This window comes from Telmatherina bonti (genome assembly GCF_933228915.1).
Source record: "Telmatherina bonti genome assembly, chromosome: 15".
NCBI classification, from domain to species: Eukaryota; Metazoa; Chordata; class Actinopteri; order Atheriniformes; family Telmatherinidae; genus Telmatherina; species Telmatherina bonti.
This window is the reverse complement of record NC_136613.1, coordinates 3,588,146-3,608,636: the sequence shown is the minus strand read 5'-3', so window position 1 is coordinate 3,608,636 and position 20,491 is coordinate 3,588,146. Positions and strand designations below refer to the sequence as shown.

General features: G+C 56.2%; 1 protein-coding gene across 1 annotated transcript in view; it reads left to right on the top strand.

Annotated features, from left to right (window-relative positions):
* The window catches only part of fer1l6 (fer-1 like family member 6), a gene marked incomplete at its 3' end in the record, with an annotated part of 88,414 nt that overhangs the window by 31,632 nt on the left and 36,291 nt on the right, over positions 1–20,491 (top strand). The window contains exons 19-31 of the mRNA XM_079254286.1: positions 11,618–11,737; positions 11,814–11,966; positions 12,848–13,013; positions 14,602–14,726; positions 14,800–14,934; positions 14,999–15,148; positions 15,218–15,322; positions 15,400–15,462; positions 15,600–15,698; positions 17,333–17,549; positions 18,524–18,840; positions 18,915–18,954; positions 20,205–20,249. Coding sequence (XP_079110412.1) covers positions 11,618–11,737; positions 11,814–11,966; positions 12,848–13,013; positions 14,602–14,726; positions 14,800–14,934; positions 14,999–15,148; positions 15,218–15,322; positions 15,400–15,462; positions 15,600–15,698; positions 17,333–17,549; positions 18,524–18,840; positions 18,915–18,954; positions 20,205–20,249 — 1,735 coding nt within the window. The remainder of the gene's footprint in view (positions 1–11,617; positions 11,738–11,813; positions 11,967–12,847; positions 13,014–14,601; positions 14,727–14,799; positions 14,935–14,998; positions 15,149–15,217; positions 15,323–15,399; positions 15,463–15,599; positions 15,699–17,332; positions 17,550–18,523; positions 18,841–18,914; positions 18,955–20,204; positions 20,250–20,491) is intronic.

The window sequence follows — 20,491 nt, the reverse complement described above, 5'->3', positions numbered from 1 at the left end:
AGAACCCCGATCCGACCCCGTACCGTTACAGAACTCCGATCCGACCCCGTACCGTTACAGAACCCCGATCCGACCCCGTACCGTTACAGAACCCCGATCCGACCCGTACCGTCACAGAACCCCGATCCGACCCGTACCGTCACAGAACCCCGATCCGACCCGTACCGTCACAGAACCCCGAGAACCCCGATCCGACCCGTACCGTCACAGAACCCCGAGAACCCCGATCCGACCCGTACCGTCACAGAACCCCGAGAACCCCGATCCGACCCGTACCGTCACAGAACCCCGATCCGACCCGTACCGTCACAGAACCCCGAGAACCCCGATCCGACCCCGTACCGTTACAGAACCCCGATCCGACCCGTACCGTCACAGAACCCCGATCCGACCCGTACCGTCACAGAACCCCGAGAACCCCGATCCGACCCGTACCGTCACAGAACCCCGAGAACCCCGATCCGACCCGTACCGTCACAGAACCCGCTATCCGACCCGTACCGTCACAGAACCCCGATCCGACCCCGTACCGTCACAGAACCCCGATCCGACCCCGTACCGTTACATAACCCCGATCCGACCCGTACCGTCACAGAACCCGCTATCCGACCCGTACCGTTACAGAACCCCGATCCGACCCGTACCGTCACAGAACCCCGATCCGACCCCGTACCGTTACAGAACCCCGATCCGACCCGTACCGTCACAGAACCCCGATCCGACCCCGTACCGTTACAGAACCCCGATCCGACCCCGTACCGTCACAGAACCCCGATCCGACCCGTACCGTCACAGAACCCCGATCCGACCCCGTACCGTCACAGAACCCCGATCCGACCCGTACCGTCACAGAACCCCGATCCGACCCCGTACCGTTACAGAACCCCGATCCGACCCCGTACCGTCACAGAACCCCGATCCGACCCGTACCGTCACAGAACCCCGATCCGACCCGTACCGTCACAGAACCCCGATCCGACCCGTACCGTCACAGAACCCCGATCTGACCCCGTACCGTCACAGAACCCCGATCTGACCCCGTACCGTCACAGAACCCCGATCCGACCCCGTACCGTCACAGAACCCCGATCCGACCCCGTACCGTTACAGAACCCCGATCCGACCCGTACCGTCACAGAACCCCGATCTGACCCCGTACCGTCACAGAACCCCGATCTGACCCCGTACCGTCACAGAACCCCGATCCGACCCCGTACCGTCACAGAACCCCGATCTGACCCCGTACCGTCACAGAACCCCGATCTGACCCCGTACCGTCACAGAACCCCGATCCGACCCCGTACCGTTACAGAACCCAGATCCGACCCGTACCGTCACAGAACCCCGATCTGACCCCGTACCGTCACAGAACCCCGATCTGACCCCGTACCGTCACAGAACCCCGATCCGACCCGTACCGTTACAGAACCCCGATCCGACCCGTACCGTCACAGAACCCCGATCCGACCCGTACCGTCACAGAACCCCGATCCGACCCCGTACCGTTACAGAACCCCGATCCGACCCGTACCGTCACAGAACCCCGATCCGACCCGTACCGTTACAGAACCCCGATCCGACCCGTACCGTCACAGAACCCCGATCCGACCCGTACCGTTACAGAACCCCGATCCGACCCCGTACCGTCACAGAACCCCGATCCGACCCGTACCGTCACAGAACCCCGATCCGACCCCGTACCGTCACAGAACCCCGATCCGACCCCGTACCGTCACAGAAACCCGATCCGACCCGTACCGTCACAGAACCCCGATCCGACCCGTACCGTCACAGAATCCCGATCTGACCCCGTACCGTCACAGAACCCCGATCTGACCCCGTACCGTTACAGAACCCCGATCCGACCCGTACCGTCACAGAACCCCGATCCGACCCGTACCGTCACAGAACCCCGATCTGACCCCGTACCGTTACAGAACCCCGATCCGACCCGTACCGTCACAGAACCCCGATCCGACCCGTACCGTCACAGAACCCCGATCCGACCCCGTACCGTTACAGAACCCCGATCCGACCCGTACCGTCACAGAACCCCGATCCGACCCGTACCGTCACAGAACCCCGATCTGACCCCGTACCGTTACAGAACCCCGATCCGACCCGTACCGTCACAGAACCCCGATCCGACCCCGTACCGTTACAGAACCCCGATCCGACCCCGTACCGTCACAGAACTCCGATCCGACCCGTACCGTCACAGAACTCCGATCCGACCCGTACCGTCACAGAACCCCGATCCTACCCGTACCGTCACAGAACCCCGATCCGACCCGTACCGTCACAGAACCCCGATCCGACCCGTACCGTCACAGAACCCCGATCCGACCCCGTACCGTCACAGAACCCCGATCCGACCCCGTACCGTTACAGAACCCGATCTGACCCGTACCGTCACAGAACCCTGATCCGACCCCGTACCGTCACAGAACCCTGATCCGACCCCGTACCGTCACAGAACCCTGATCCGACCCGTACCGTCACAGAACCCCGATCCGACCCGTACCGTCACAGAACCCCGATCCGACCCCGTACCGTCACAGAACCCCGATCCGACCCCGTACCGTTACAGAACCCCGATCCGACCCCGTACCGTTACAGAACCCCGATCCGACCCGTACCGTCACAGAACCCCGATCTGACCCCGTACCGTCACAGAACCCCGATCCGACCCGTACCGTCACAGAACCCCGATCCGACCCGTACCGTCACAGAACCCCGATCCGACCCGTACCGTCACAGAACCCCGATCCGACCCGTACCGTCACAGAACCCCGATCTGACCCCGTACCATCACAGAACCCCGATCCGACCCGTACCGTCACAGAACCCCGATCCGACCCGTACCGTCACAGAACCCCGATCCGACCCGTACCGTCACAGAACCCCGATCCGACCCGTACCGTCACAGAACCCCGATCTGACCCCGTACCATCACAGAACCCCGATCCGACCCCGTACCGTTACAGAACCCCGATCCGACCCGTACCGTCACAGAACCCCGATCCGACCCCGTACCGTTACAGAACCCCGATCCGACCCCGTACCGTCACAGAACTCCGATCCGACCCGTACCGTCACAGAACTCCGATCCGACCCGTACCGTCACAGAACCCCGATCCGACCCGTACCGTCACAGAACCCCGATCCTACCCGTACCGTCACAGAACCCCGATCCGACCCGTACCGTCACAGAACCCCGATCCGACCCCGTACCGTCACAGAACCCCGATCCGACCCCGTACCGTTACAGAACCCGATCTGACCCGTACCGTCACAGAACCCTGATCCGACCCCGTACCGTCACAGAACCCTGATCCGACCCCGTACCGTCACAGAACCCTGATCCGACCCGTACCGTCACAGAACCCCGATCCGACCCGTACCGTCACAGAACCCCGATCCGACCCCGTACCGTCACAGAACCCCGATCCGACCCCGTACCGTTACAGAACCCCGATCCGACCCCGTACCGTTACAGAACCCCGATCCGACCCGTACCGTCACAGAACCCCGATCTGACCCCGTACCGTCACAGAACCCCGATCCGACCCGTACCGTCACAGAACCCCGATCCGACCCGTACCGTCACAGAACCCCGATCCGACCCGTACCGTCACAGAACCCCGATCCGACCCGTACCGTCACAGAACCCCGATCTGACCCCGTACCGTCACAGAACCCCGATCCGACCCGTACCGTCACAGAACCCCGATCCGACCCGTACCGTCACAGAACCCCGATCCGACCCGTACCGTCACAGAACCCCGATCCGACCCGTACCGTCACAGAACCCCGATCTGACCCCGTACCATCACAGAACCCCGATCCGACCCGTACCGTCACAGAACCCCGATCCGACCCCGTACCGTTACAGAACCCCGATCCGACCCGTACCGTCACAGAACCCCGATCCGACCCCGTACCGTTACAGAACCCCGATCCGACCCGTACCGTCACAGAACCCCGATCCGACCCGTACCGTTACAGAACCCCGATCCGACCCCGTACCGTCACAGAACCCCGATCCGACCCGTACCGTCACAGAACCCCGATCCGACCCCGTACCGTCACAGAACCCCGATCCGACCCCGTACCGTCACAGAACCCCGATCCGACCCCGTACCGTCACAGAAACCCGATCCGACCCGTACCGTCACAGAACCCCGATCCGACCCGTACCGTCACAGAATCCCGATCTGACCCGTACCGTCACAGAACCCCGATCCGACCCGTACCGTCACAGAACCCCGATCTGACCCCGTACCGTTACAGAACCCCGATCCGACCCGTACCGTCACAGAACCCCGATCTGACCCCGTACCGTCACAGAACCCCGATCCGACCCGTACCGTCACAGAACCCCGATCTGACCCCGTACCGTCACAGAACCCCGATCCGACCCGTACCGTCACAGAACCCCGATCTGACCCCGTACCGTCACAGAACCCCGATCCGACCCGTACCGTTACAGAACCCCGATCCGACCCCGTACCGTCACAGAACCCCGATCTGACCCCGTACCGTCACAGAACCCCGATCTGACCCCGTACCGTCACAGAACCCCGATCCGACCCCGTACCGTCACAGAACCCCGATCCGACCCCGTACCGTCACAGAACCCCGATCTGACCCGTACCGTTACAGAACCCCGATCTGACCCCGTACCGTCACAGAACCCCGATCTGACCCGTACCGTCACAGAACCCCGAACCGACCCGTACCGTTACAGAACCCCGATCCGACCCGAACCGTCACAGAACCCCGATCCGACCCGTACCGTTACAGAACCCCGATCCGACCCGTACCGTTACAGAACCCCGATCCGACCCGTACCGTCACAGAACCCTGATCCGACCCCGTACCGTCACAGAACCCCGATCCGACCCCGTACCGTCACAGAACCCCGATCCGACCCGTACCGTCACAGAACCCCGATCCGACCCGTACCGTTACAGAACCCCGATCTGACCCCGTACCGTCACAGAACCCCGACCCGTACCGTCACAGAACCCCGATCTGACCCCGTACCGTTACAGAACCCCGATCCGACCCCGTACCGTCACAGAACCCCGATCTGACCCCGTACCGTTACAGAACCCCGATCCGACCCGTACCGTCACAGAACCCCGATCCGACCCGTACCGTTACAGAACCCCGATCCGACCCGTACCGTTACAGAACCCCGATCCGACCCGTACCGTCACAGAACCCCGATCTGACCCCGTACCGTCACAGAACCCTGATCTGACCCCGTACCGTCACAGAACCCCGATCTGACCCCGTACCGTCACAGAACCCCGATCTGACCCCGTACCGTCACAGAACCCCGATCTGACCCCGTACCGTTACAGAACCCCGATCTGACCCCGTACCGTCACAGAACCCTGATCTGACCCCGTACCGTCACAGAACTCCGAGAACCCCGATCCGACCCGTACCGCCACAGAACCCCGATCCGACCCGTACCGTCACAGAACCCCGATCCGACCCCGTACCGTTACAGAACCCCGATCCGACCCGTACCGTCACAGAACCCCGATCCGACCCGTACCGTCACAGAACCCCGATCCGACCCCGTACCGTTACAGAACCCCGATCCGACCCGTACCGTCATAGAACCCCGATCCGACCCCGTACCGTCACAGAACCCCGATCCGACCCGTACCGTCACAGAACCCCGATCCGACCCGTACCGTCACAGAACCCCGATCCGACCCGTACCGTCACAGAACCCCGATCTGACCCCGTACCGTCACAGAACCCCGATCTGACCCCGTACCGTTACAGAACCCCGATCCGACCCCGTACCGTCACAGAACCCCGATCCGACCCGTACCGTTACAGAACCCCGATCCGACCCGTACCGTTACAGAACCCCGATCCGACCCGTACCGTTACAGAACCCCGATCCGACCCGTACCGTCACAGAACCCCGATCCGACCCGTACCGTCACAGAACCCCGATCCGACCCCGTACCGTCACAGAACCCCGATCCGACCCGTACCGTCACAGAACCCCGATCCGACCCCGTACCGTCACAGAACCCCGATCCGACCCGTACCGTCACAGAAACCCGATCCGACCCGTACCGTCACAGAACCCCGATCCGACCCCGTACCGTTACAGAACCCCGATCCAACCCCGTACCGTTACAGAACCCCGATCCGACCCGTACCATCACAGAACCCCGATCCGACCCGTACCGTCACAGAACCCCGATCCGACCCCGTACCGTTACAGAACTCCGATCCGACCCCGTACCGTTACAGAACCCCGATCCGACCCCGTACCGTTACAGAACCCCGATCCGACCCGTACCGTCACAGAACCCCGATCCGACCCGTACCGTCACAGAACCCCGATCCGACCCGTACCGTCACAGAACCCCGAGAACCCCGATCCGACCCGTACCGTCACAGAACCCCGAGAACCCCGATCCGACCCGTACCGTCACAGAACCCCGAGAACCCCGATCCGACCCGTACCGTCACAGAACCCCGATCCGACCCGTACCGTCACAGAACCCCGAGAACCCCGATCCGACCCCGTACCGTTACAGAACCCCGATCCGACCCGTACCGTCACAGAACCCCGATCCGACCCGTACCGTCACAGAACCCCGAGAACCCCGATCCGACCCGTACCGTCACAGAACCCCGAGAACCCCGATCCGACCCGTACCGTCACAGAACCCCGATCCGACCCCGTACCGTCACAGAACCCCGATCCGACCCCGTACCGTTACAGAACCCCGATCCGACCCGTACCGTCACAGAACCCGCTATCCGACCCGTACCGTCACAGAACCCCGATCCGACCCCGTACCGTCACAGAACCCCGATCCGACCCCGTACCGTTACATAACCCCGATCCGACCCGTACCGTCACAGAACCCGCTATCCGACCCGTACCGTTACAGAACCCCGATCCGACCCGTACCGTCACAGAACCCCGATCCGACCCCGTACCGTTACAGAACCCCGATCCGACCCGTACCGTCACAGAACCCCGATCCGACCCCGTACCGTTACAGAACCCCGATCCGACCCCGTACCGTCACAGAACCCCGATCCGACCCGTACCGTCACAGAACCCCGATCCGACCCCGTACCGTCACAGAACCCCGATCCGACCCGTACCGTCACAGAACCCCGATCCGACCCCGTACCGTTACAGAACCCCGATCCGACCCCGTACCGTCACAGAACCCCGATCCGACCCGTACCGTCACAGAACCCCGATCCGACCCGTACCGTCACAGAACCCCGATCCGACCCGTACCGTCACAGAACCCCGATCTGACCCCGTACCGTCACAGAACCCCGATCTGACCCCGTACCGTCACAGAACCCCGATCCGACCCCGTACCGTCACAGAACCCCGATCCGACCCCGTACCGTTACAGAACCCCGATCCGACCCGTACCGTCACAGAACCCCGATCTGACCCCGTACCGTCACAGAACCCCGATCTGACCCCGTACCGTCACAGAACCCCGATCCGACCCCGTACCGTCACAGAACCCCGATCTGACCCCGTACCGTCACAGAACCCCGATCTGACCCCGTACCGTCACAGAACCCCGATCCGACCCCGTACCGTTACAGAACCCAGATCCGACCCGTACCGTCACAGAACCCCGATCTGACCCCGTACCGTCACAGAACCCCGATCCGACCCGTACCGTTACAGAACCCCGATCCGACCCCGTACCGTCACAGAACCCCGATCCGACCCGTACCGTCACAGAACCCCGATCCGACCCCGTACCGTCACAGAACCCCGATCCGACCCCGTACCGTCACAGAAACCCGATCCGACCCGTACCGTCACAGAACCCCGATCCGACCCGTACCGTCACAGAATCCCGATCTGACCCCGTACCGTCACAGAACCCCGATCTGACCCCGTACCGTTACAGAACCCCGATCCGACCCGTACCGTCACAGAACCCCGATCCGACCCGTACCGTCACAGAACCCCGATCTGACCCCGTACCGTTACAGAACCCCGATCCGACCCGTACCGTCACAGAACCCCGATCCGACCCGTACCGTCACAGAACCCCGATCCGACCCCGTACCGTTACAGAACCCCGATCCGACCCGTACCGTCACAGAACCCCGATCCGACCCGTACCGTCACAGAACCCCGATCTGACCCCGTACCGTTACAGAACCCCGATCCGACCCGTACCGTCACAGAACCCCGATCCGACCCCGTACCGTTACAGAACCCCGATCCGACCCCGTACCGTCACAGAACTCCGATCCGACCCGTACCGTCACAGAACTCCGATCCGACCCGTACCGTCACAGAACCCCGATCCTACCCGTACCGTCACAGAACCCCGATCCGACCCGTACCGTCACAGAACCCCGATCCGACCCGTACCGTCACAGAACCCCGATCCGACCCCGTACCGTCACAGAACCCCGATCCGACCCCGTACCGTTACAGAACCCGATCTGACCCGTACCGTCACAGAACCCTGATCCGACCCCGTACCGTCACAGAACCCTGATCCGACCCCGTACCGTCACAGAACCCTGATCCGACCCGTACCGTCACAGAACCCCGATCCGACCCGTACCGTCACAGAACCCCGATCCGACCCCGTACCGTCACAGAACCCCGATCCGACCCCGTACCGTTACAGAACCCCGATCCGACCCCGTACCGTTACAGAACCCCGATCCGACCCGTACCGTCACAGAACCCCGATCTGACCCCGTACCGTCACAGAACCCCGATCCGACCCGTACCGTCACAGAACCCCGATCCGACCCGTACCGTCACAGAACCCCGATCCGACCCGTACCGTCACAGAACCCCGATCCGACCCGTACCGTCACAGAACCCCGATCTGACCCCGTACCATCACAGAACCCCGATCCGACCCGTACCGTCACAGAACCCCGATCCGACCCGTACCGTCACAGAACCCCGATCCGACCCGTACCGTCACAGAACCCCGATCCGACCCGTACCGTCACAGAACCCCGATCTGACCCCGTACCATCACAGAACCCCGATCCGACCCGTACCGTCACAGAACCCCGATCCGACCCCGTACCGTTACAGAACCCCGATCCGACCCGTACCGTCACAGAACCCCGATCCGACCCCGTACCGTTACAGAACCCCGATCCGACCCGTACCGTCACAGAACCCCGATCCGACCCGTACCGTTACAGAACCCCGATCCGACCCCGTACCGTCACAGAACCCCGATCCGACCCGTACCGTCACAGAACCCCGATCCGACCCCGTACCGTCACAGAACCCCGATCCGACCCCGTACCGTCACAGAACCCCGATCCGACCCCGTACCGTCACAGAAACCCGATCCGACCCGTACCGTCACAGAACCCCGATCCGACCCGTACCGTCACAGAATCCCGATCTGACCCGTACCGTCACAGAACCCCGATCCGACCCGTACCGTCACAGAACCCCGATCTGACCCCGTACCGTTACAGAACCCCGATCCGACCCGTACCGTTACAGAACCCCGATCTGACCCGTACCGTCACAGAACCCCGATCTGACCCCGTACCGTTACAGAATCCCGATCCGACCCCGTACCGTTACAGAACCCGATCCGACCCGTTCCGTCACAGAACCCTGATCCGACCCCGTACCGTCACAGAACCCTGATCCGACCCCGTACCGTCACAGAACCCTGATCCGACCCCGTACCGTCACAGAACCCTGATCCGACCCGTACCGTCACAGAACCCCGATCCGACCCGTACCGTCACAGAACCCCGATCCGACCCCGTACCGTCACAGAACCCCGATCCGACCCGTACCGTCACAGAACCCCGATCCGACCCGTACCGTCACAGAACCCCGATCCGACCCGTACCGTCACAGAACCCCGATCTGACCCCGTACCGTTACAGAACCCCGATCCGACCCGTACCGTTACAGAACCCCGATCTGACCCCGTACCGTCACAGAACCCCGATCCGACCCGTACCGTCACAGAACCCCCATCCGACCCGTACCGTCACAGAACCCCGATCTGACCCGTACCGTCACAGAACCCCGATCCGACCCGTACCGTCACAGAACCCCGATCCGACCCCGTACCGTCACAGAACCCCGATCCGACCCGTACCGTCACAGAACCCCGATCCGACCCGTACCGTCACAGAACCCCGATCCGACCCGTACCGTCACAGAACCCCGATCTGACCCCGTACCGTTACAGAACCCCGATCCGACCCGTACCGTTACAGAACCCCGATCCGACCCGTACCGTCACAGAACCCCGATCCGACCCGTACCGTCACAGAACCCCGATCCGACCCGTACCGTCACAGAACCCCGATCCGACCCGTACCGTCACAGAACCCCGAGAACCCCGATCTGATCCGTACCGTCACAGAACCCCGATCTGACCCGTACCGTCACAGAACCCCGATCTGACCCGTACCGTCACAGAACCCCGATCTGACCCCGTACCGTTACAGAACCCCGATCCGACCCGTACCGTCACAGAACCCCGATCCGACCCGTACCGTCACAGAACCCCGATCCGACCCCGTACCGTCACAGAACCCCGATCCGACCCCGTACCGTCACAGAACCCCGATCCGACCCGTACCGTCACAGAACCCCGATCCGACCCCGTACCGTCACAGAACCCCGATCTGACCCCGTACCGTCACAGAACCCCGATCCGACCCGTACCGTCACAGAACCCCGATCCGACCCGTACCGTCACAGAACCCCGATCCGACCCGTACCGTCACAGAACCCCGATCCGACCCGTACCGTCACAGAACCCCGATCTGACCCCGTACCGTTACAGAACCCCGATCCGACCCGTACCGTCACAGAACCCCGATCCGACCCGTACCGTCACAGAACCCCGATCCGACCCGTACCGTCACAGAACCCCGAGAACCCCGATCTGACCCCGTACCGTCACAGAACCCCGATCTGACCCGTACCGTCACAGAACCCCGATCCGACCCGTACCGTCACAGAACCCCGATCCGACCCGTACCGTCACAGAACCCCGATCTGACCCGTACCGTCACAGAACCCCGATCCGACCCGTACCGTCACAGAACCCCGATCTGACCCCGTACCGTCACAGAACCCCGATCCGACCCGTACCGTCACAGAACCCCGATCTGACCCCGTACCGTCACAGAACCCCGATCCGACCCGTACCGTCACAGAACCCCGATCCGACCCGTACCGTTACAGAACCCCGAGAACCCCGATCTGACCCCGTACCGTTACAGAACCCCGATCCGACCCGTACCGTCACAGAACCCCGATCCGACCCGTACCGTCACAGAACCCCGAGAACCCCGATCCGACCCGTACCGTCACAGAACCCCGATCCGACCCGTACCGTTACAGAACCAGAGGAGAAACTAGACCGACATGGGGAGACAAATCTTCCCACCCAACCCGAACCTCCACGCCCGCCGACATTCGACTGGAGGACGGGAACCAGTAACCGACACCTCCCTTTCCATCACCGCTACCCCCTTGGCGATTTCCAGAATCGGACAGGTGTGGCGGGTGGTCCAGAACAACCCGCGCCATGCTGAGGTGTTTGTGTTGCAGGAGAGCATGGTGGGAGACGCTCAGTCTGTGGGAGAGAGGAAGAGAAAAGCAGGCGGAGTGAAAGAAATGCTGCAGGATGCAACAAAACTCACCCAAAAGCTGCGTTTCCTTGTGGAGGAGGTACGACAAACCACACCTGTCTCTGTTTCCCAACATGAAGTTCTAATGTGCAACTTTGTGTCGCCGCATGCTGCAGCCCCAGCACACGGTTCCAGATATGTTCGTGTGGTTGCTAAGCAACAACAAACGTGTTGCGTATGCCCGCGTTAGAACCAGAGACCTGCTTTTCTCCAGCAGCCAGGAGGCCCGAGGAACCCTGTGTGGGAAGATGATCACACTGTTCCTGAAGGTAAAACACACCTGCAGGTTTATACGGCGGGAAGGCTGGAACACGACTCGTAAAACATAAAACATCCAACATGAGGAAAACAATAAGCTAAATCAATGAGACAATGAAAACAAAAATACTCATGCAGTTGTAAAAGTAAATGATTAAATATACAAAGAAAAACTGCATAAAAGCTAAAAGCAACTTTCATACAATAATACGACCAGGTCGTTCTGTAATACAAGTCCAGATTATTTCAATACGTCTCTGTTATATTTAAATAAATTATAGAACAATAATCCAGGTGTAACAAAACTACTGAGTCCACGAATATTTTCCTGTGTTTGGTAGACATTTTCTGCAGTAAAGCCGTACCCCTACCTGGCCTTATGTGTCTCAGTTAGCTTTCTGTCCACCGTCACACCAAGCGGCTTCACGTAGCTGATCTGAAGGACTACCTTCTGCAGACAGGTTCAAAACAAGAGAATCTTTTAAAAGATATTCTGATCCTAGTATGACATATTTAGTCTTCTAAGCATTAATCACCAACTTATTTCTATTAATCCAATAATTTCATCTCATTCAAAATTGTATTTAAATGAATTATGCTGGTTTCAGACACATAAATAACTGAGTCATCAACATACAGAGCAATAGTGGCATGTTCCAAAATGAAAGCAAACATTCATATAATTATATAAATGATACATAACATTAAATATATATATATTGAAATTATTAGACACCACAACACATTGTCTTCTTTAAACAGCAGTGTGTATTCTCAGTTAACAAGGTGACTTTTAACCACTGAACTGCAGAAAGCCGGTAACAAATTTTCTCCAGCAGATACATGGAACAGCACAGACCTGTCTTCTTATCATGTATGTGTTCCGGTTCAGCCTCCTGGGAAGCGTGTCGCAGGCTTCTCCGTTCAGGCCAAGCTGGATGTGTTCCTGTGGTTCGGCGCTTCTTCAGATTCTTGCCACATGCTGGACGACCTGCCTGCAGGATTCAGTCCAGCCACAGGGGGCGCTGACGCCAACCCCACGCACCTGCTGTGCACAGGTGAGGAAGAAACACCTGCATAGACATATGTACTGAAGTCCTGATCCAGCCTCGTTCACAGGAAAACAGCTGCAACAAAACCAGTACCTGAGTCAGAACCAGAGCTGGTCCAGTTCTTTCAGACCCGTTGAGGTCCTGGTTCTGGAGAGGATCCGTCCCTCCATCAGACCCGTTGAGGTCCTGGTTCTGGAGAGGATCCGTCCCTCCATCAGACCCGTTGAGGTCCTGGTTCTGGAGAGGATCCGTCCCTCCATCAGACTCGTTTCCACTGATCTTCAGTTCCAGTTCTTGGGTCATGTGACCACATCCCTTTCTGACTTTTTGAAGCCACGTTTCCATGGAGACCGTTTCTGATGAGGCTTCGACCAACAGCAGACGGATCAGCGGAAGGACCAGATGTGGCCCAGGTTCTGGTTCAGGTCTTTTCTGGATTTAAGATCCTTTTTTCTGTTTTTTTTGGTCCTGACTCTTCATCTTTTATCCTCCACGTCTCCAGTTTCTGCCTCCATGCGGAGATGTGATGACTTTCCGGCTAACGGCTAGCAGGGAATCACCATGTTGCTGCTAAAATCCAGTTTTCTGTCTTTCAGACTGTCTGAGCTTTGCTGCTTTTTACTCATGAAACTAAAGAAACAGAAAGAAATGAGAGCTTAAAGATCCTGTTTAAACCACGTTTTGCTAAGTTTTATGTTATGAATCAACAGAACTCGAGTACATGCCTTTGGCTAGGAGCATGTTGTTAATGCTTGAACGATTCATCGGAATTAAGTGGCTTTACAAAAAATAGTGAATCTTTTATAAACTTTTACATAGTCTGAGCCAAAACAAAATGATATTAGCGGCTCTGTTAGCATTACCCAGATCTTTGTAGTAGCCATGTTATCCAAAATATGTTAGCCTTATCAAAACAGTATAAACTACAATGTTAGCCCCAACATAGTTAATCTACAGCATAACTGAGAATAAAAACATAACTGCACTTGCAATGATGGCCTAAGTAACCCAAAAAACTAGCTTAAACTATGTGAATCAGAGTAAAATTACTATAGCAGCATATATTATATTTGATTTCCTAACATTAGCATAAATAAGATGTTAGCTGCATTGTTTGTCCAGAGAAGTCCATTAAAGTAGTTACATGAAAAGAACATCACTTTAAATAAGATAATGTTTGCTTTCTTAGTGTAAACGTGGAACTGTTAGCTACGACATTAGCAGTATCATCTGCTGGATTATCTTAACCACCATTATTTTAGCTGAAACATTACATGCTATGCTACAATTAGCTGCAACGTTAAAGCACTATAAACTATGTTAGTCTTAACACAATGTTAGTTACTGTCATTCTTTTAAAAGAAGCTAATACTAGCTATAATGTTAGCTCCTTCTTTATGCTTGAATGATTCATACATCAGAGTTAAGTGACTTATTAACCATATAAAACATTACTCTGGTGGCCTGACTTTCATAAAGCAGGAGAACTAACAAAATATTACAGTACAGTCATGCATGGACTGGATCAGGACTTTCAGTGTTCATTGCCTTGTCCTGGGGAAGCCCCTAAAACTACCACTGTTTGTGTCCTCAGACCAGCATCAGTTCCAGCTGAGGTGTCACATGTATCAGGCTCGCGGTCTGATCGCTGCTGATACCACGGGCCTGTCGGATCCGTTTGCCCGAGTCACGGTCCTGTCACACAGCCAAACCACCAACGTAAGAGGGACGCAGCTCGTAGGTGTTTCACTGCCCCTCCGTCTGGGTCTGATCTGCTGCGTTCTGTTGGCAGATCATCAGTCAGACTCTCAGCCCGACGTGGAACCAGTGTTTACTGATGAGCCGCCTGCTGCTTAGCGGAGACCTGCAGTACATCCAGGAAGAGCCGCCACGAGTTGTCATAGAGGTGTACGACGATGACGCTCTGGTAAGTCCTGCTGCAGACAGGTGATGGGGGTTTTAGACTGCCTCTAACCTCCCCCTGTGTGCAGGGAAAGGCCGAGTACCTGGGAGCCACCGTGGCGGTCCCTGAGGTCCGGCTGTCCTCTGAAGCCTACACTCCCCCCACCCTGCAGTACAGCCCTCTGCACTGCGGCAGCCAATCAGGAGGAGACCTGCTGGCTGCGTTCGAACTGCTGCAGGTCGGTCCGTAACCATGTACCTCCGGTCACAACGGTGCAGGACGGAGTCTCATTCTGATGAATGTGCAGATCCCGGAGTCTGACGAGCGGAGTCTGCCGGACTTGGAGGAACAGGAAGGAGGTCTGAAAGTTCCTGCCAACATCAGACCGGTTCTCAGCACCTACAGGCTGGAGGTTTGGCCGCTCAGAGTAATGGCCTATCAAATGGGTCATAGTCTCTCATTTGAAACATGAAACCTGTGTTCCTCCAGGTGTTGTTCTGGGGTCTGAGGGAGCTGAAGAAGGTCCAGCTGCTGTCAGTTGATCGGCCTCAGGTGGGACAAAACCACATTTCAGGACATGAACATAACTGTCTGCATGTCTGATCATGTTTCTAACTGGGAAGGGAAACATTCGGGTTTGTCGGAACTGAGAAAAAGCATCTGGACGACGTAAATCTCTTTTTTTCCAGGTTTTCATTGAGTGTGCAGGTAAAACTTTGCGTTCCTCCGTCATCCAGAAGTACAAGTCCAACCCCAACTTCACCACCCTGGTTGACGCCATAGAGCTGGTAAGAATATACTTGTGATCTTTTAGAAAAGTACCAGAAGAAGAAACATCTGTTGTGAGATCTGCTGGCAGAACTTCCTGCAGATCACGTGGACGCTTCCTCTTTAGCCGATCCTCATGCTGCGTTCACATGACATAACTTCATATTCACCTCACCTGTTTTGCACCAACTGAGTTTTTTAAAAGCATTTTCTCACGTATCCATGGTTACCGGTATTCACTCAACCCCCGGCTAGTTGTAGCGCAGGTCATCTGACCCTGTGTGTGGGCTGTCAATCAAAGCTTCACTCAGCACTGTGTCCTGGAAAAATCCATCAAGCATTGTGACGAGAAGATCATCCTCAGAATTTACATTTAAACCATCGGACTCGCCGGGACCCGCCGGGACCCGTGGGGACTTGTCGGCGTCAGGACCCATGGGGACTCATCGGAACCCGTTGGAGTCGTGTCGGGATCAGTCGGGACTCGTCGTGATCCGTGGGAACCCGTCAGGAACCTTTGTGACCTGTTGTGACCTGTCGGCGTGGGGACTTGTTGGGACCCGTCGACAACCCCTCTGGAAGCCAGATGAAGGGAGTTCCACGCAGGTTTCTACTTCAAATGTGGTTGATTTAATTGTTCAAGCAACAGCTGAAGTCCACATTTTCATTGAACATATTTCCATGTTATGTCAGTCACTTCTGTTTCATGGTTTAGGGTAGGGGTCACCAACTCCAGTCCTTGAGGGCTACCATCCTGCAGGTTTTAGTGTTTCCCTTGCACAACACATTTGACCCAAGTGAAAAGGTTCTCCGAGAACTTTTTGTCATCTTCTGCACCTGCCTGTTAATGAGCCATTGGTTTGGGTGTGTTGTACCTGGAAAACAATAAAACCTGCAGGATGGTAGCCCTTCAGGACCGGAGTTGGTGACCCCTGGTTTAGGGTTTGTCTCCTGTAACAGATTCAGCTGCTGTTGTGTGAATAAATTCCACTCCCAGATCTCCTGAAGCAGGTCAGCTGCTGACTTACAGACAGGAGGAAGTCTGCTTTCCTTCCACACCGTCGCTTCGTCTGCAGAGATCAGAAAAGCATCCAAAAGGCGACATGAAGACCAGAGAACCGACCGTGAAACAAAAGAAACATCAAACAAGGAAACTCATTCAGACACAGATGAATGAATGAATGGTTCCACATGGAGTACCTGTGTCTCCTTTTCAGCTCAGTCTCAGATATCCGGTACAACTTGGAGAAATCAAGATGGGACAAACATTTCCTTATTCACTAAAACAAAACTCTCCCACCATGAAGATGTATCAAAGGAGCTCTTGTTGGCCTGCAGCATCCAGAACCTGAGAAACAGAACTTCAGAGCTTTTCCGTCACATCACAGCTTTACTTTACGCAAAGCAGAACATGCTAGCAACTGGATAGCAACACGGTTAACATGAAGAGCAGGAAAGGACAAAGAAAAACAGTGACATTAAACACAGACTGACTGACTGGTTGGGGAGATCTCAAAGAAGAGACAGATAACAGAATTCTTTCTGGTTTCAGTGCTGAATCAGCCATAGTGCACAAATGGACACTGTGTTGATATAGCTGGCGCGTGACACCAGGCATAAACCGTAAAGAAAGATTCCCTCTGCTGTTCTGCAGGAGCTTCCAGAGAAAGAACACCTCCACCCTCCTCTCAGTATCACTGTTGTTGACTGGAGAGCTTTCGGTCGCAGCACTTTGGTTGGAAGCCACGTGATCAACAACCTGGAGGCCTTCAAATACACTCCACCTGCAGCGCCACCTGTTGCCGTTCAGATACACAAACCGCCGCCGGCCGGCTACTCTACCGGACCTCCAGAACCACACGGCGCAGGGGGTAAGGAGTGTTTGTGTCTGTTTGTGTCTGATTTTACCATGAACTAAATCAGCTGAAAATATAAAGAAAGTTTAAAACCATCAACTTAAAAACCACAAATTAAAATGTTTACGTAGAAACAAACAGCACAATAAAAAAAAAAACACAAAACAAACACAAAGAAGAGAATATTTTCCACAAACGACCACAAAGCCGCTGCAAAAACACACAAAACTGCGACAGACTCTAAACTACTCCAGCCAATATGCTTCACATTATTCTGCAGAAACAAAGGCAAAATGCAAATAAAAAGACGACAAGAAAGAGCCAAAAATATGGACTAGATTAGTGTTTTTGTATCACTGTGCTGCGGCACACTGGTGTGGTGTGAAAAACCTTCACCTGACTGGTTTCTTTTCAACGAAAAAACCCACCTTGGCTCCAAAAGGTTGAAAAACACCAGACGAAATGACTAAAAGCAGAAGAAATAGCCTGAAAAGTACGACGAGGAATAAACGTGCAGATGGCTGGACAGAACTAAAACAAAGGAACATAAAATACACAAACTAAGACACGAAAACAACCTGAATTTGTAGAAAGAAATGTTTCCTTCAGGAGGTCTGCGGGTGGCGTGGGGATTTTTATTTCATCTTTACCGTGTGAAAGTCCCAAGGTGTCCACCAGGGGGCAGAAGATGAGCCTCAGCGCGTTAAACACGGTTTTTACTGTAAAATGATGCTAAATGTCCCAGACGGCATCCATCCAATAGGATGCGTTCGGCATTAAGGGTTAATCGCCAACGCTAGCGCACTACGAGAGCTGTTCAAACCATGAGAATCTGGAAGGCAAACGTTCTTGGCTCCTTGTTTTAACTTTATATCGTCGACTAGTTTCAGACGACGCCACACATGAAAAACAGCTTAACCGTAACCATGGTGACCATTTTTCAGTTAATTTCTGTGACTAAATGTGACCCGGTCATCTGTCTCCATCAGGCCCGCCGGACCTCGGAGAAACCAGTTCAATCATGACGCTAACGAACCAGGATTTCCTCGTCACTGTAGAGGATGAAGCTCCGCCTCCAGCTCCGCCCACACCTCAGAAGGAGCTCCCGAAGAAGGCGAGCTCCATGCGGCGCAGCATGTTCTATCACGTGTTCTACACCATCTTCATGTTTTTATTTTCCATGCAGGACAGCAGCAAAAAGAGCGTCCGTCGCTCCACCAAGAGGCGGAGACGAACCATCGCCGACGAATCGGCCGAGAGCGTCATCGACTGGTGGTCCAAATACTACGCGTCTGTAGAGAAACAGGTAGCTCCGCGTGTTGATCTTCGTCCAGCAGGACTGGGCAGGTGTTGACACCTGAAAGTGTCTCTGTCTTCCAGGCCCAGCAGAAGGACGGGTTTCCGCAGGTCTTCCAGAAAGGTGAGATGCTACGACATGCGGTGGCGGTTAACCTAAACTCTGACGTGCACGACGTTCACGCTGTGGACGGATCTGGCTGCACTGCCTGCCCCGCTGGAGGTCATTGGTTTCTGCAGATCCGAGAAGAAAAGTTGGGACCAGAACCAGAACCTGAGAGGCATCTGGACCTTCAGCTGATCCATTTCCTGTTGGTCGAAATGGTATCCATGGAAGCGTTGAGATGAGGTCACATGACCCAAGAACTGGACTGAAGATCAGTTGGGAACGGGTCTGATGGAGGAACGGATCTTCACCGGAACCAGAACCTCAACGGGTCCGATGGATGAATGGATCTTCTCCAGAACCTGGACCTCAACGGGTCCGATGGAGGGACAGATCCTCTCCAGAACCTGGACCTCAACGGGTCCGATGGAGGGACGGATCCTCTCCAGAACCTGGACCTCAACGGGTCCGATGGAGGGACGGATCCTCTCCAGAACCTGGACCTCAACGGGTCCGATGGAGGGACGGATCCTCTCCAGAACCTGGACCTCAACGGGTCCGATGGAGGGACGGATCCTCTCCAGAACCTGGACCTCAACGGGTCCGATGGAGGGACGGATCCTCTCCAGAACCTGGACCTCAACGGGTCCGATGGAGGGACGGATCCTCTCCAGAACCTGGACCTCAACGGGTCCGATGGAGGGACGGATCCTCTCCAGAACCTGGACCTCAACGGGTCCGATGGAGGAACGGATCCCCTCCAGAACCAGGACCTCAACGGGTCCGATGGAGGGACGGATCTTCTCCAGAACCTGGACCTCAACAGGTCCGATGGAGGGACGGATCCTCTCCAGAACCTGGACCTCAACAGGTCCAATGGAGGGACGGATCCTCTACAGAACCTGGACCTCAACAGGTCCGATGGAGGGACGGATCCTCACCAGAACCTGGACCTCAACAGGTCCGATGGAGGGACGGATCCTCACCAGAACCTGGACCTCAACAGGTCCAATGGAGGGACGGATCCTCTCCAGAACCTGGACCTCAGCGGGTCTGATGGAGAACGGATCCTCACCAGAACCCAGAAGGATCCTGGAAAAACGTTCCTGGAAAGTCCTTGAAGGATCCTGGAGAACTCTTATTTCCATGCTACAGAAGGTGTGCAGTAGAAACCATAGAACAGAAATGAATAATAATAGAATAAGGAGGTGATGCGGCTGAATGTGGGCGGAGCTTCTCGATGATTGACACCTTGTTGTGCGTTGCAGCCTCGCCGTACCACGGCCTGCTCAGCGACGGGATTCAGGGTTTGGGTAAGGACCAGGCTGGGCCCCTTTGTTCTGGCTTCCTGCTGCACACAGATGGGCACAGCTCTTTCTGGTTCTGGTTCTAGTTCTGGTGCTGGTTCTGCTCTGGTTCTGGTTCTGGCAGAACCTGGACCTCAACAGGTTCTGCTCTGGCAGAACCAGAGCAGAACCAGAACCTGGTTCTGCTCTGGTTCTGGTTCTGGTTCTGATTCGGTGCTGGTTCTGGTTCTGGTCTGTGTTTCTGCTGC